We start from the raw sequence: 17,332 nt of genomic DNA on the forward strand, positions 1-17,332 counted from the left end.
TTTTAAATAAAATACAATATTCAATTTATTTGCCAAATATATCAGCCATGTAAAGTTTTAAGTATCAAATTACAATCGTATGAGGAATGTTTAGGAAACGAAAGTACTAAAAAACATTATTTCCGTGTATCAAAATCTTGCATTAGTAAATTGTTGCTGGCCTGGTATCTTCTTTGTAAAACGATATAAGAGAACCATTGATTCTTGGCGTTTCTTAATTTTGTCGCATGATGAACCCAAGGATAATTCATTGGTCTGCTTCTCCATTGCATCTGTCATTTCACGGTTTTTTGATTTTAGAGTTATAATGTGTACTCAAGATACTTACAAGGAAACATATCGAACCGCGACACACCGATTTTAATGAAACTTATGTGAAAGATAGTTCTCAAAAAAATATTTGACACGTATTTTTTTTTATCGGCAATCGTTCACATTGAAGGGGTGAAAATAGCCCTCAAAGTTGGGGGTTGAAACCATGTTTTTGGGAATATCTCCGGAACAAAAGAAGATAATTGAATTCTTTTTTTTGTAAATTGTTCGTCTTTAGATAGGAAATTTTTGTGCGTAAAAAAATTTCAAGAAACTTTATTTGTTTAAATAATATTTAAAAAATTCATCATTTTTGTTTAAATTTTTGCACTAAATGTTGATCTACTTTTTTGCAACTTAGTGTACGTAAACTATGGACAAAAATAGAGGATACGTGTTTTTGGAATTTGTTGTTTGTTGCAATGTTTATTAGATATATAATTTAACATCACCTCCTGTGAAGAGGGGCAATCATCATTTTTATTAAAAATATCATTATTTTTACAATCTTTTACATTATTTTAGCGATTTTATACTTCTTCATATGCCGTTAATTGATTTCTGAACAATTATTGTAAGCGTCACAGGTATGAGCGTGACGCGGTTACAATCATCGCCGTAAGGAACATAGGCTTTTATGGCCAATATTGTTAAAAAATAATTTAATTTATTTTTATTTTCTGAGTTTCTTAAAAAATCCCAATGTTTCCAAAAGTTCTAAATATTTTATTTAGAATGAAGTCTTTACGCCTGTAAAAGTATAAAAGCAGTATTGGCCATAAAAGCCTATGTTCCTTATGACGCGGCGTTAATCATAACCGCGACACGCTCATACCTGTGATGCTTACAATAATTATTGAGAAATCAATTAACGGCATATGAAGAGGTATAAAATCGCTAAAATAATGTAAAAGATTGTAAAAATAATGATATTTTTAATAAAAATGATGATTGCCCCTCTTCACAGGAGGTGATGTTAAATTATATATCTAATAAACATTGCAACAAACAACAAATTCCAAAAACACGTATCCTCTATTTTTGTCCATAGTTTACGTACACGAAGTTGCAAAAAAGTAGATCAACATTTAGTGCAAAAATTTAAACAAAAATGATGAATTTTTAAAATATTATTTAAACAAATAAAGTTTCTTGAAATTTTTTTACGCATAAAAATTTCCTATCTAAAGACGAACAATTTACAAAAAAAAGAATTCAATTATCTTCTTTTGTTCCGGAGATATTCCCAAAAACATGGTTTCAACCCCCAACTTCGAGGGCTATTTTCACCCCTTCAATGTGAACGATTGCCGATAAAAAAAAATACGTGTCAAATATTTTTTTGAGAACTATCTTTCACATAAGTTTCATTAAAATCGGTGTGTCGGGGTTCGATATGTTTCTTTGTTAGATGCATTTGTATCATGCGCTAACTTTTCTTCTAGATATTCCTCGCCCCAAAATTGAAAAACTAGTAATTGGCTTACTTTACTGTATTAACCAGTTAACTGTGGCGATCTTTTTGCAAAGCGCGCACCAGTGTGTGTCGCGATAATCAAGCGATGACGAATTAGCTCTCAAGAATTTATGAATCCATCTCGAATCATTTACACTTTTTGTTTGTTTATTTCATTTCGTGTTGACCTCTAAACATTTTAAACATATTACAATTTACGAATATAATTTAGTTTTCGCCAAAATTACAATTTAAATATCAAATTGTAACAAAATTTTACGCATGACGGATATAGTCGTCATGACTCAAAATTCTGCCACATCTCCATGATGGATATTATCATCATATAGTCGTCAAACACACTTAACTGGTTAATAGTGGACATTACAATATTATATTGGAACTTAATTGAAGTCTAAATAAATACTATTGTAATTGTTGTTAGAATTGTAGGATTAGTATTTTCTAAACTAAGCCTTTATTATAGCACACGACGAAACAGTAGTCAAAATTACACGAAAAATTACAAAAATACACACGCACGCACGAGAAACAAAAGTACAAAAGTCCAAAAACCGTAATTCGTAAACCATGAACGTAAATCGTAACCGTAATCGTGAACTGTAAATCGTAACCGTAAATCGTAACCGTAATCGTAATCATACTTGCACACTCGCTCGTATCTCGTTACTTTCTATTCTCACGCTCGCACCGCGGACACACCCTTATATTAACGCGGTGACCGAACATTCTCGATTTTCGGCGTTCGAACAATTCGCGAATCTTCGGTTGTTCGAAGCCTCGCGATCGTTTCCTAACGTTCGGCGCGTTACTCATTCTCTCTCTCTCTCTCTCACTCATAAACGCACGCACATACGGGACGGCACGCTCGCCGGCAACGAATTCGCTCGAAGGGCTGTTTATATTTTTAACCGACTTCGAAAAAGGAGGAGGTTACTCAAATCGATCAGTATATACATATATTTTTTTTTTCTATGTATGTTCGCGCATTACGCCTAGCTGGATGGACCGATCGGAACGAAACCTTTTGCATATGGTAGGTGCTGACTCCCCATTGGTACCATTATGAAAAAATTTTTCAGTTTTTAATTGCGAAGTGTTGTTATTGCAAAAAAAACCGGCAACTTTTGAAATAAACTTTTCTCAATTTTGGTGCGCTTTTAATATCTTATCACGGACATGATTCTGAACAATTTTGTTCATATACAAAGTTCGCGGAAAGCTCTTGTTTTCGAGATATTAGCGAAAAATTGTTATTAACTTTTGAAATCAACTTTGAACGATTTTAATGTCCTTGGAATATGTTGTTAGGGGCGTGGTTCTGGACAACTTTTTCCTCTTGCATAATTGACGGAAAGCTTTTGTTTTCGAGATATTAGCAAAAATTGTTGTTAACTTTTGAAACCAACTTCGAACGATTTTAATGTCCTTCTAATACGTTATTAGTGGCATGATTCTGAACGAGTTTTTCCTTATGCATAATTGACGGAAAACTCTAGTTATCGTGATATTAGCGAAAAACTATTGTTATTAATATTAGTGGAACGCCCCGCGCTATGCACGGGAAAGACAAGAAAAAGGGCAATTACAATGCTCTGTACCAAAACACTAAACTAAGCTTTACCGCTCTGACACGCGACTTATACAGCAAGATGAGTTCACGTTGACGTTGGTGTATTATTCCCATTGCTTGGTACAGTCTCCGTATCGTTCTAAAAATGCATCAATTTGATTTGTTAGAAAATTTGTTGCGCAGGATCTGCTATTATTTTACGGATACTTTGACCCTTGCGCAGTCCTAAACCGTCAGATACACATGCGCAGTAAATTTTTGCAAAGAAAGTTAACAAAGAACAAATGGATGAAGAACCCTCAATCATGATGTAATTAGTTTGTACTTGTCCCTGAAAGAGTGTCCCTTATTTTTTTTTCTATGCATGTTCGCCGGTTTTTTCCTAGGTGGGTGGTCCGATCGGAACAAAGCCTTTCGCATCTTGTAGAGTCTGACTCCCCATTGGTACCATTACCAAAAATTTTTTCATTTTTTAGTTGCAAAGGATTATTGTTGCAAAAAACATTGAAAAACGAATATCCATGTTTTCTTTTTAATTTTGCGCCGCCTCCGAAAAGGTTGAAATGTATTTAATAAACTACCTAACGAGTAAATAGGTTTCATTCATATCTGTTACGTAATTGCATGATTGAATGAAATGGAAATTATTTTATACTTTTTAGTGCATTTCGAAGTCGGCGTATTTTTTTTCTTAAAATTATTTTATTTCACGCTTTTTAGTGGAATGGGGAGAATTGTATAGGTTACTGTGAGACATTTTTTACATAACAATACCAAAGAATAGGATTTTGCAATAACAATAGTTATTATACATGTATACTGATTTTCGACCGACAAGACGTGTTTGTAGAAACAGTAGAAAATCGGCGACTGCATGTTGACTCATACACCAGCAGAGACACGAAGGCATACGCAGAATTCAATATATTAGTAACAATAGTTTTTCGCTAATAACTCGAAAACTAAAGCTTCCCCTTAATTGCGGATAAGGAAAAAGTTGTTCAGAATCGTGCCCCTGATAAAATATTAAAAGGACATTAAAATCGTCCAAAGTTGATTTCAAAACTTTTCAACAATTTTTCGCTAATATCTCGAAAACTAAAGCTTTCCGCGAAATTTGTATATGAACAAAATTGTTCAGAATCATGTCCGTGATAAGATATTAAAAGCGCACTAAAATCGAGAAAAGTTTATTTCAAAAGTTGCCGGTTTTTTTGCAATTAAAAACTGAAAAATTTTTTGATAATGGTACCAATGGGGAATCAGAACCTACCAGATGCAAAAGGTTTCATTCCGATGGGTCCATCCAGCTAGGCGTAATCGGCGGGCACACATAGAGGGGGGGGGGGGGGGGGGGGGGGGGAGAGAGAAAAAACTGATCGAATTGAGTAACCTCCTCCTTCTTCGAAGTCGGTTAAAAAGAAGATAGATACAAACAGATGAGTTTTTATCACTAAACAAATAACAACCATTTTCTGAAATTGCTAATAAATATTTTCTGTTGAGAGACATGAAGACAATAGCCTTAAGAATAAGTGAAAAGACTAAATAGCTGTAACAATAACCTATCGTCTTCGTTACTCTGGAACAGTTCCAACTCCTCTGATTTTTCTTTTCGGTACCTGACGTGCAAAGTGTTCATTGCTAACACATTTACTTCATGTGCCCTACTTTACGAGGTGTGACACAAAAGTAACGAAACTAGTCCAATAAATCACTGTACCTGCAGAATCAGTTCTCCGTGACGTTATCACCTTCAAAGTAGTCCCCTTCAGCATTCACACACTTTTGCATTCGGTGCTGCCATTGCTGGTAACAGTTCTGGAACGAGGTTTTTGGAAGTCCCTTCGGGAAATTCTCCGTTTCTGCCTGAACCTCTTTAACTGAGGTGAAATGGGTTCCCATTAAGCAAAATTTAACTTTAAGAAATAAAAAAAAGTCGCATGGAGCCAAATCAGGTGAATAAGGAAGATGCCCTATTACAGTAACATTTTTACTGGTCAGAAACTGCTTGGCAGACAGTGCCGTGTGACCGGGTGCATTGTCCTGGTGCAACAGCCATCCATCCCTTCACAACTGTGGCCTTTTTTTCCTAATTTTTTCACGAAGTCTTTTTAGTAGTTCAATGTAATAGTGTTAGTTAACAGTCTGACCACTGGGAAACCACTCAATCATTACAATTCCATTAATGTCGAATTTTGATTTTGACATGCGTGCTTTTTTGAGTTTTGGAGATCCTGGAGACTTCCACTCCATTGACTGGCGCTTACTTTCTGGGTCATAGGTAAAAATTCATGTCTCATCACATGTTACAAAAAATTTTAACAAATTTTACAAGAAACTTGATGTTTATTCGCTGTTCGGTTTTTACGTTAGACATTTTCCGGCAGAATGCAGTTGCACGTGTTCACTAAATAACGCAATACTTCCAAATGGTATGACCAATTCAATCGAAATTGGCAACATGGATAGAGGAGGTATTTGGGATAATGCCACAAACACAATTGCTGCCAATTCCATTGTTTTTTTCAAGCTACAGACTTAGTCTCGTTACTTTTGTGTCACACCTCGTATAACTATAGAATTATTTTAATTAAATTGCAGAGTTTTTCACAGTGAAAATTGTGAAGTGAGTTTTTCATAGTAATTGTTGCGTGAACAGTGCGGATTCGTGCACCCGACATTATTCTGGCTCAGTCACAACTTAATGAGCTCTGAGCCTGATTCCAATTGATAGTTCGTGATATGATGTCCGATTAGTTTGCGTTATAGATACGTTGCTCAAGATATTAGTCGATTCGGTTCGTTTTTTAAAGTGTTTATTATTGGATGTATAAAAGCGTTCGGTTCGTGATTTAAAATGTGTTGTATGAGATATTACTGTGTTCTCTTCGTGATTTAGATATGTGTTATAGGAGATATTATCGTGTTCTGCCGTCTTCCGCAAAAGTAGCTGTCGACGTTATTTCGGAATCGGTAATTTGGAAGGGGGTGTGTATGTTCATTGGTCGTTGATTTTGAAGAAGTTACCGCCCTCGTACAAGAAATGGTCACCTCTGGAAGTAGCCGCGACCAAGGTAATAAGGTGGTAACAGGTAATAAAGTGAAAAAGCACTCTGACCCTGGCGACGATGGTTGAAAATAACGGAATTTGAAATTAAACATGCTGGTCCCAAGCAATAAACTTGGGTTGCCGACGCGAAAGTAATTTTATCTACCGAAAAATGGTCAATGGCTTTATAAACTTATTGCCGGTACGGTCAGTTCGAGATCCTCGGTCTATTGCCTTGTAAACTGTGAAAAGATAGCTGCATCGCACTCTAAGGCGATGCAACAGTAATATACAATTTAGTAGTAGCTAATATTTTTTTTAAATATGGTAAAGCGACTTGAATCCTTTTATGAAAAAGATAAAAAATTGGCTTATTAGATAATATTTCTTGTTTTAAGAAGATTGTTCCATTATTTTTTCCTACACTTTTATGCACTACTAGGTGTTGAATTTTATAGTTTCGTTTGCATAAATAATAATCATATTATTATTTTGTCCAAAGAAAAGAATTTAACTGGAAAAAGAAATTAACATATGATTCACGATGAAAATCATAAATACCCGAAAACTCTTTATTTTATAACTTTATATTATTCTTCATAAAATGACACAGGGTTTAATAAAATAAATAAAGAAATAATTATAAAAACTTTTAATGATAAGAAAGCTGAAAGTGCATAACGAGAGAAGCGAAAATAGAGTTCAAATAAAAGTCACGGTTTTGAGTGTTGTTAAGGATATATACAGGCTGGTGAAGCTATTGTTATAATCACAATAAACTTTCTTACTAAATTTAGATGAAATACTTTATTATTACAATGGAACATAATATATAAAGACTACTTGCACGTTCGTGGCTCTCTCGCGACTGGTCCTTTCCGGTAATCGTTCGGCTTATTACCGATGGTAGTTCGCTCGGCTTACGGCAATTCGCGCGCGTAATACAAATCGGTATCAATTCGGCCTTTCCTGACAATCGGATAGCGTCCCCGCTATCAAGCAGATGTCTTTTAACACGTATTTTAGCTTACATTCAAATTTTAACTTACATTCAAATTTTAGCTTACATTCTAATTTCAACAAACATTCAAATTTTAATATTTACGGTGCTTTCGCAACTAATTTAATTTTATCGGCTGCAATTACTGCCTTGTAGAATCGACCACTCTGTTGTTCTCCTTCTATATTCTGAACAAGATATCGGTCATTCCCTAACGCTTTAACGATCTCGTACGGACCTTTATATTTGCTCTCTAGTTTTCTGCTCTGTCCTGTCGCAGATTGTTCGCTGCGAACCATCACGAGGTCGCCTTTTCCGTACGACTCAGCCTGTCTACGCCGTTTATCAAAGTATTCCTTCTGTTTTATACGATTATCTGCTAATAATTCCGAAACGGGTTTTCTTTCATCAACAATGTCTAAAATTTCGTTGAGTTCTAGAATTTCACGTGTCAATTGATCGGTATGAATACCTATTCCTCGCTTATGAAATATAATTTCGTATGGTGTACGCTTTGTAATACTATGTTGAGTATTATTAATTGACCACTGTGCTTGATTAACGTAAATATCCCAATCATTCCCATCGCTGTTACACACGATAGATAAGCAAGTTAAAATTAATCGGTTCAGTCTTTCTATCTGACCGTTTGCTCTCGGTGTCGCAGTAGCTATCTTTACATGTTCAATATCGTATTCTGTACAAAAGGATTCGAACTCTTTCGCTGTAAACGCTGTGCCTCTATCTGCAATTATACGTTTCGGTTTTCCGTAATGAGATATAAATTCTTGAACAAACAAAACAGCATTTTGGGCGCTTGTATTTGGCACTGCTTTCAAAACGCAATATTTACTATATCCGCATATTACCGGAATTACATAGACATTATCACACTCGGTTTTTATAAAAGGACCTAAGTGATCCATATGAACATCAACAAAAGGCGCGTTACCCTTATCTATCGGAAACAAAAACCCTTGAGGCTTACCTGATTGATTTTTACGATACAAACAACTAATACATCGATTTACGTACTCAGTCACAACTTTCCGCATTTGTGGAAAATAATATGCTTCTTTAATCGCGGCTAACGTTTTATCAATACCTACGTGGCACAAATTTTTATGTGTTTCCGATACAATTTCGTGTCGCAGTTCTTCTGGGACATATAAACGCCACCGTCCCTTCGTAATTCGATAAACTCGAGCATTCCTCAGTGAAAACTTCTCATGAGTTTTGGAGCACCCTTCTTCTAATCTATCGCGAACATTCATAATTTCCTTACTACTACGTTGCATCGCCGCAACCCAATCCGTCGAAATTTTTATTCCTAACACGGGTAATCCGGTTAATTCAACTTCCTTCGCGTCCTCGACAGGATTTCGACTTAACGCATCCGCGACTATATTACTCGTACCTTGCTGATACTCTATACTATAATTAAATTCACTCAGTTTAACGAACCATCGACCTATCCTTGGATTTAGATCCTTTTTCGACGCGAATAGCTTAAGGCTGTTGCAATCCGTTACAATGGTAAATGAAATCCCTAAAAGATATACTCGAAACCGTTCTAATGTACAAACAATCGCAAGAGCTTCTAGCTCGTACGAATGATATTTAGCTTCATCTTTAGAAGTTTTACGGCTAAAATAAGATACTGGATGTAGCTGTCCATCCTGATTTTTCTGCAACAAGACACCGTCTATCCCTTTCGCGCATGCATCTGTATGAACAACTGTTCTGGCTTCGGGGTTATATATTTTCAAAACCGGCTCACTCGCAAAACACATTTTCAATCTATGTAATGCTCGATCATGTACTTCATTCCATTCGAATTTCGCGTTTTTCGAAAGTAAATCTTTGAGTGGTTTGGCTATCAGAGCAAAATTTCTAACAAAACGCCTGAAATAACTACACAGGCCAACAAATCTACGTACTTCTCTTACATCTGTCGGTATTGGACACTGCAATACACTTTCCAATTTTCTCTTTCCCGGTGCTATCCCATCATGGCTAATTTCAAATCCTAAATATTCTATTTTTTTCATCATAAAATAACATTTGACTAATCGGAGCGTTAAATTGGCATTCCGCAGGGCTTGTAATACAGATATAAGTTTACATTTTCCTTCATCTATATCTTTTGATGGAATGATAATATCATCTAAATACGCTAACGCTGTCGTATATCGCAATGACCCTAACACTCTATTTATTAACCTCTGAAAAATCACCGGAGCGTTACATAAACCAAATGGCATTCTCTTAAACTGATAGTGCCCGCTCGTAGTACTAAACGCCGTAAATTTATTAGACTCTTCTGCCATGGGTACTTGATACTACCCGCTACTAAGATCTAAGGTAGTGAAATACGTCATACTTCGTAGTCCGTCTAAATTATCATCAATTCGCGGCATAGGATACTGTTGTTTTATCGTTTTACGATTTAAAGCTCGGTAATCTATGCACATTCTTACGTCTCCCGTCTTCTTCTTCACTAGTAGAACTGGACTTGCAAACGGCGAATCGCTGTCCTCTATTATATTCGCTTCCTTAAGTTCCTCCACGATGGCGTCGATTTTATCCTGCTCGCATCGCGATACTCGATAAGGTCTATAGACTATCGGGTTACCATCCATCAATGTGATATTCATTTCGGCTTTATCTGTACATCCAACCTGTCGAATATTTCGTGCTATTAGATCAGTGAAATTGTTTAAAATACTCACAATCGATTGAGCCTCGTCTTCCGGAAGTTCAGTATTTATTTCTTCCATCGTCACTGGCTCTGTGTTAACTTCACGTTTACTATCTTCTTGGTTATGAACGACTGCCTCCCCTCTAGTCAACGTCGCTCCTTCCTTTATTTTTACATCTCCTCCGGATACATTGAGAACAGGTAAAATGGATTCTCCCTTGTCATCGGTACAAATTACACATCTGGGTATTAGCTGTCCACTCTCCTTCAGTCCCCCCTCGATGCACAAATCTTGTTTCCGAAATTCCGTGTGAACCGCAATATATCCCAAATAATTATTTGGTATCACAACGGCTTCCTTCGCCCATAAAACAGTCTTCTTCTGTACGTCGTCAGGTGTTACGTTATGCAAATCATCTAATTCTTTGATAATCAATTGGCTCGGTCGACTAACAATTTCCACATGTGACTGCTCGGTAAATGGATGACCAACTATAAGTGGAATTACTTGACAATCAGATGGTACTATGTGTATCGTGACCTTGGCCTCTATGTTGTTTATGCGAAGATTGCCCGTCATCTTTCCGACCGGATTTACAATGCCATTTCCGTAGCCTATCAACCGTTCAAAACTTCCTTCAAGGTATGTAAATCCCATCTCGTCGGCCACATCTTTGCGCAGGGTGATAGAAGAACTGCCAAGATCTATATAACATTTCACATGTTTTCCATTAATAAATGCTTCCTTAAAATATTTGTCGTGACTTCGCCCCGTTTGTGTGTGCAAAACAACATTACTCACACCATTCTTATTAGACTTACGAGCTCCCTTTTTATTTTTACAGTATTTTGCATAATGACCGACCTCGTCACACAAGAAACATGTATTTCGTTTCGGTTTTTCGCAGGTCCTCGCTGTATGACCTTCTCCCTTGCAATTAAAACAAGTCTTACCTGATTTTTCTTCCGATCGACCTTTCGTATCCTTAATACTTCTATGTGATGGTCGTTCTTGAAAAAGTGAATCAGTGCCCATCAGGTCTCTTAATAACTCACCGGGCTTTTTGTATTTTGCCAAGGGACCTAAATATTCACGAATCCGCATGTTGTGCAATCCTTGAACTATCCATTCATTTGTCTCTCTATCATCCATATTAGCCTGATTACATAATGCTAATTTTTCGTAGTAATATTCCGTAATGTTTTGATTCGCTTTCTTTGAATAATTTTGAGCTGCTAATCGTTTACTTACGCAACTTACTTCGCAGGGAAATGCCTCTATTAACAAACTCTTCCACTGATCCCACGTGCGTTTTTGAGGCGGGAGGCTGTCTCTCCACTTTTTAGCTACGCCGTCGAGTTTTAATAATGCGTAGTGCTTTTTCGCGGCACTAGACTATGAATACAAAATAGCATATTCCTCAATTTTGTGCAACCACCTTTGTATATCTGTGTCAGGCTTCACGGGATCAAATGGCGGTAAAATTTCATGAATATCTTTAAAATGGTGCGTACCTGCGTTATTAGTTTCGTCCATGATGTCCTTAACGCTGACTGTTTTGCTACACTTATCGTTAGCAGTGTGACTATCTTCGCCTTGTGTACTCTCTGTCTCGCTTCTACCACAAGGTTCTTCCTGTGTATATGTTGTTGCTGTCTCTATCTGTCTTTCGTTGTTATTTGTTGTCTCTTCTTGCTCACCTTTATCCTTCAACTTTTTCTTCGGTGCGTGTAACGGTAGCTCTTCAAATTTCGTATCCGTTGCCTTGCTTCTCGTGTTCATTACACTCTCAACGGAACACTTTCTATCATTCTATTTCGCTATTTTAAATAATCGCTCTATCCGCGTCTATTTAATTTGCAGTCGAGTCGCTTCAAAATGTACGCTATCGTACTTATACTTTCAATTTTGCCGATCGTGCTCGTTCACGTGTTCGACTCCGTCCGTCTGAACACCTTTTTACTCCTTTTCGCGTATTTGCTTTCACACGCGAATAATAGATAATAGATAATGAATGATAAATTCCACTTCTGAATTTTGTTATAATCACAATAAACTTTCTTACTAAATTTAGATGAAATACTTTATTATTACAATGGAACATATATATAAAGACTACTTGCACGTTCGTGGCTCTCTCGCGACTGGCCCTTTCCGGTAATCGTTCGGCTTATTACCGATGGTAGTTCGCTCGGCTTACGGCAATTCGCGCGCGTAATACAAATCGGTATCACTATGATTGATATTACTTACAATTTGATCAATCCGCATTTGTATTTATTAGATTGCTCCTTAAACTCAACGAAATTTGAATTTGTCGCAATTGTTCGATGTCAGTCTTTCATTATAAGCATTTATAAGATCTGTAGTGTAACATATATACAAGTATAATGATGCATCCTTAAAACGTACTATAATACATACATGTAACGAAAACGTAAAATTTGAAAGTAGTAATATATGTATTTTTTTAAATAGTCCGTCGAGGATAATAAAGTATTCCTTTTGCTAAAATGAAAAAACTTTTAGATTTTAGAATCTCTGCTGATATATCGTACATACTTATTTATCTTTTATTTATTTGTTGTTCTTGTGTTAAGTTTTCGTCCATTAAAATCTTGATCAATAAATGAATTACAAAATAGAATATAGATTTTATATACAGTTACTCACTTTAATATTCGGACACTATAATACTTTTAAGTATAATGTTTTACATCTTCCTAAGTTATTAAACTGTTTATCTGCAATTTTTTTTACCATGTTAACTTATTTATTATAGACAACAGAAACATAAAAAATTATTTTGTTTTTGCAACATGTCATTACGTAATGAAGGATAAACGATGTCTATTTTACGCGTTACAAAAATATTCGGCCACTATAAAAATCTACATTATGTACATACATTTTACCTGAGATTAAAAAAAAAATCAGTATTTTGTTAGATATCCCTTATGACGAATAACTTAAACGCTTAGCCATGTTTGAAATGATTTTTTTTTAATATTCACTAGTAATATCGTTCCATTCTTCTTGTACTCAAATTTTTAATTCATTTTTTGAGTGTATTGCAGTTTTCCTAGTTCGTCGTTCTAGTTCGTTCCACAAATTCTCGAAAATGAGAAAATGTCAAATGGCGTTAAGGTCTGGAGACCGGGGAAGTGGATGCAGCACTTTTGGACAATTATATAATAAGTGCTCCTGCACAATTCGCGATTTGTGCCTAGGATCATTGTCTTGATAAAACTTAAAACGATTGCGGATTCCCATTTTCTCAGCACTTTTTAATAAATTTTTCCTTAGAGTCTTTAAATATTTATTTTTATCTAGGATTTCGCCAATAAACACTAATTCGCCAACTCCAACGCTTGATATGCAGCCTCACACTATCACAGTCTCTGACCCGTGCTTTACGGTTGGTCTTAGATTTTTTGGTTTTCATTCTTCATTGATTCTCCTCCACACTATAGCCGTTCCATCTGAACCAAAAATATTGTATTTACTGTCCTCGGCAAAAAATAACGTCCAACCACCATTCTTTTTCCGTCGACAGATATTCTTTTGCAAAGTTTAATCGCTTTCTTTCGTTTATTTTATTCATGTACGGCTTCCTTCGTGCAATTCGTCCATTGTAACCACTTTCTTTAAGTGCCCGTCGAACAGTTTGTGGGTTTACACTCTTTCCAGTTTCCTGGTATAATTCCGATGTTAATTACGGTGCAATTAAGGGGGGATCCTGCTTTAGAAGGCTCAAAAAATCGATTTTTTTTTTATTGCTTAAATCTGTTCCTAATATATCTAAGAATATGTATTCAAAGTTATAGAGGTTAATTCACAATAGTTTTAAAGATACAGCACTAAACGGAGTTGGGTTTCGAACAGGTATACGAGCGCAGCTAGAGCGCGCGCTCCTTCTCTCGGCCAAATAACTCCGAACTATGTACCTGCAAAGGTTCAACAGTCAGTCGAAATAATAGTAGAAGGACTGTGTACTATAAGTTATTGTAGATCATAATTATGGCGCAGGAATAGCTGATTAGCGTATTGTTACTGTAAGTAATTGAAAATTAACATTTTTTCAGACCGCAAACTTTAAACGCGTTTTCCCGGGTTTTTGTTTTTACGAGTTTTTTAAACTGGCGGGCGTGATTGCAAAAAAACTAGACAACCAATCTGAACAAACCAAGGCTTGTTAGCTTCAGTTTTATATACTCTTCTATTTGAACTAAAAAAATTCACGAAAAATATTTTTAAACAACTTTTTTAGCAAGTAGAAACAATTTTTTTTTTTTTTTTTTTTTTTTTTTCAAAAAAAGGAAAATTTTCTTCAAACCTGAGAAAATTTTACAATTTCTTAGTTCAAATAGAAGGAAAGACTATAAAAATTAGAATTCTTTTTGGTTTTTTAATTTTAGACGAAAATTACGAACTGCATCTTTCCCGCCGATTGAAGACTGCAATTGAAAGGCGTTGCACAGATGTTCATAAAAATCGGCTGCGTTTGAATATTTTTCTGTACAAAAATTGTTTTTTTCTTGTTCAAACATGTAGTAAAATAATCTAAAAAATTCACTACGGTCACCTTTTTTTTTCTGTCCTAAAAAAATTCCCTACAAAACGCTCTTTTTAGGGCTCCTAAAGCAGGATCCCCCCTTAATTGTGGATTTTCCTTATAATTATTCTCCTATCTCTGGGATCGAGAAGGCGTGAACGCCCTTTTGAGATTTCAGTTCAATCCGATCTTCTTTTTTGTATCGTGTAACAATATCTGCAACAGTACTTCTCTTTATATCCAATAAATTTGCTATTTGACGATAGCTTTTGCCTTTTTTGTAATTAAATATCACGAGTTAACGAGTGGCATTTTGAGTATGTGATGTTTTTTGCTTAAGGGGGGAAATATGTACCTTTAGACCGATGAAAATAGGCTGATTTTTGTGAATTTTTTTGTATAGGATATCTTTGTTTTGCGTTTTTGAAATTTCAGGTATAATTTATTATAACTATTGTCTATTACACAATATTTTTTGTTTTTAAATACATTTAAAAATGGCGGAATTATAACAGTCCTTCCTGGAAGTGTTTGGCGCGTCTCGTGAATCGGTGTGGGTTCTAGCTTTAGATATATTGGTCTGAAGCAAGTTTGCAGACAATGTTTCGAAAACTAACATTCACAGTTAGTAGATGAACCTCAGAAATGTGCAAAATGTGTAAAATTAAAGAAATGGCGCACTTTTAAAGAAAAACTTTGAATTTTACTAAAAATTTTTGCAATATTTTGCAATAAAAAAGGACTTTAATGTTCAATTTATTTCATAATTTAGGTTCATATGTTAGATATTATTGTCATGGATATGTTAGAAATAGATGGAACTATAAAAATATTCTGCTAGGCAAAAAGGCAAAGGCAAAGACCGATTCAACTCAAGGTTCTGGGGTAAGTGCCGAGAGGTCAAACTCAGTCCTCTTACCAAAGGCAAGGATGCCTTCCCCACTCCGTGGCCAGATCCTTTAGGAACAACGTTCCTATACATTTAGGTAAAGCAATAACAAACTGACAAAGAACACAGTTCTGCGACATCTGATGACCACTTGACTCCAAGTCAATAGCCATCATCTGTCGCCTCACTTAGACTCTCATAAACAACCTCTCGCATAGACCTCACATAGTCCATCCCTATCATAAATCGTTCAAAGGCAAAATAGCACAGGCTAATTGCCCTCGACGACCCTCCAAAATACGTTGACGCTAACAGATATGTGCAAAAAATTTGAGCGCGATTGATAAACTAGTTTTTGAGTTATCAGTCACACCAATTGTAAAAATGTAGTTTTGAGAAAAACGCGTTTAAAGTTTCGATCCTCCGCACTGAACGCGTGTATACCCGCGGTGCTAATCGGCCATAACTTCAAAAGGGCTCCGTATTTCACTTTAAAATTTTGAGACAATATTTTTAAGATGTTGCACTAACATTTTATGGAAAAAAAAAAATTTTCAATTTTTTAAGATTCTAAAGGTATTTCCCCCCTTAACTTCCTTAACCTAGACTGACTTAGACTAACGGAGGGCAGTAACGCTACTATTATGTTTACATTTTAGGCGTATACAACGGATTAGATCGCTTCTTAGAAATAATCGTTTATTGTGTCCAAATATTTTTGTAACGCGTAAAATAGGCATCGTTTGGTTTATTCTTCAGTATGTAATAACATGTGGCAGTTACAAAATAATTTTTTGTGTTTCTGTTGTTTATAATAAATATATTCACATGGTAAAAAACTAGGGAATAAATATTTTAATAATTCAGGAAGATGTAAAACATTATACTTAAAAGTATTATAGTGTCCGAATATTAAAGTGAGTAACTATACGTATGTAGGATTGGATCGGAGGGATTTATAAAAATAAGAGGCTTATAAGACTTTGGCTTTTAAAAATATTCAATATAATATAATATAATATAATATAATAGGAAAGTTTGTAATAATGAGGAAAATTACAGCATGCAGGAACGCGTCGAAACATGTCTAAACTCGTTGCTGATCGCTTTTTGATTGACTCTCCTACATTTGGTTTCCTTTCGTCTTTGCCCCCAATTCTTTTGCACGCACACGCACTCATCTACACTCGTTCGTACTCTCTTTTTCTCTTTCTGCACTCTCTCATTTGCACATTACACATGCAGTAAATCCTCCCACAGTGCAACACTTGCTTCTCTCCCACAGTGCAAAATGTCTCTTCTTGAGCCCATACGTGCGTCATATCTGTGCCTATGTTACTCTTGCTCGGACCAGTCCAAATGTAATACGAAACTCATCGCGGTTCCTTTGATACGATCTAACAGATTTTCAGTTTCTAATATAGTTATATAATTTTTGAATTTTTACATTTTTTTTTACTGTAAACTTTTTTAACATATTCGTGAGGTATTTTCCAATTAAAATGGAACAATTATATGGAACAATTATATTTGCGTTATACATTGTTACGTCCCGGATGGTACCTTTGCTGATATCAATATGAAGGTCCGGAATCGCTCTTGAATTGACAATCTTTTAGACCACGCGGTACGTGCGCCCGTCGTATGTCAGGGATCCCAGGGTGTACAAGTATGACACAGTACTTACCCGAAGCTTCCTCCTTAACCTTTACAATAGATTTCTCATCTCGGATCCTTAGGTAGTAGATCCTTCGCTGTGATCTTCTTCACAG

General features: G+C 35.7%; 2 protein-coding genes and 1 long non-coding RNA gene across 4 annotated transcripts in view; 1 reads left to right on the forward strand and 2 right to left on the reverse strand.

The window, feature by feature from the left end:
• Positions 1 to 3,930, reverse strand: LOC143265530 (uncharacterized). The gene is made up of 2 exons (XR_013040150.1): positions 2,434 to 3,930; positions 1 to 272 (listed from the first exon to the last, which is right to left on the reverse strand). It is a non-coding gene; the product is annotated as an uncharacterized LOC143265530 (long non-coding RNA).
• LanB1 (laminin subunit beta-1) overlaps positions 1 to 17,332 on the forward strand; it is a 111,810-nt gene that overhangs the window by 29,646 nt on the left and 64,832 nt on the right. The window lies entirely within an intron of this gene.
• LOC143265529 (uncharacterized) lies at positions 9,757 to 11,268 on the reverse strand. Its single transcript, XM_076538228.1, has 2 exons — positions 11,070 to 11,268; positions 9,757 to 10,820 (listed from the first exon to the last, which is right to left on the reverse strand). Exons 1-2 carry the CDS (start codon positions 11,266 to 11,268, stop codon positions 9,757 to 9,759), a joined length of 1,263 nt encoding a protein of 420 aa, XP_076394343.1.

This window comes from Megachile rotundata, chromosome 12 (genome assembly GCF_050947335.1).
Source record: "Megachile rotundata isolate GNS110a chromosome 12, iyMegRotu1, whole genome shotgun sequence".
Classification (NCBI taxonomy): Eukaryota; Metazoa; Arthropoda; class Insecta; order Hymenoptera; family Megachilidae; genus Megachile; species Megachile rotundata.

Coding starts and splice junctions, on each gene's coding strand:
- LOC143265529 (XM_076538228.1), bottom strand. CDS start 11,268: ATGGATGATAGAGAGACAAATGAATGGATAGTTCAAGGATTGCACAAC. Junction 10,821..11,069: donor TCGATCGGAAGAAAAATCAG/GTAAGACTTGTT, acceptor AATGTTATATAG/ATCTTGGCAGTTCTTCTATC.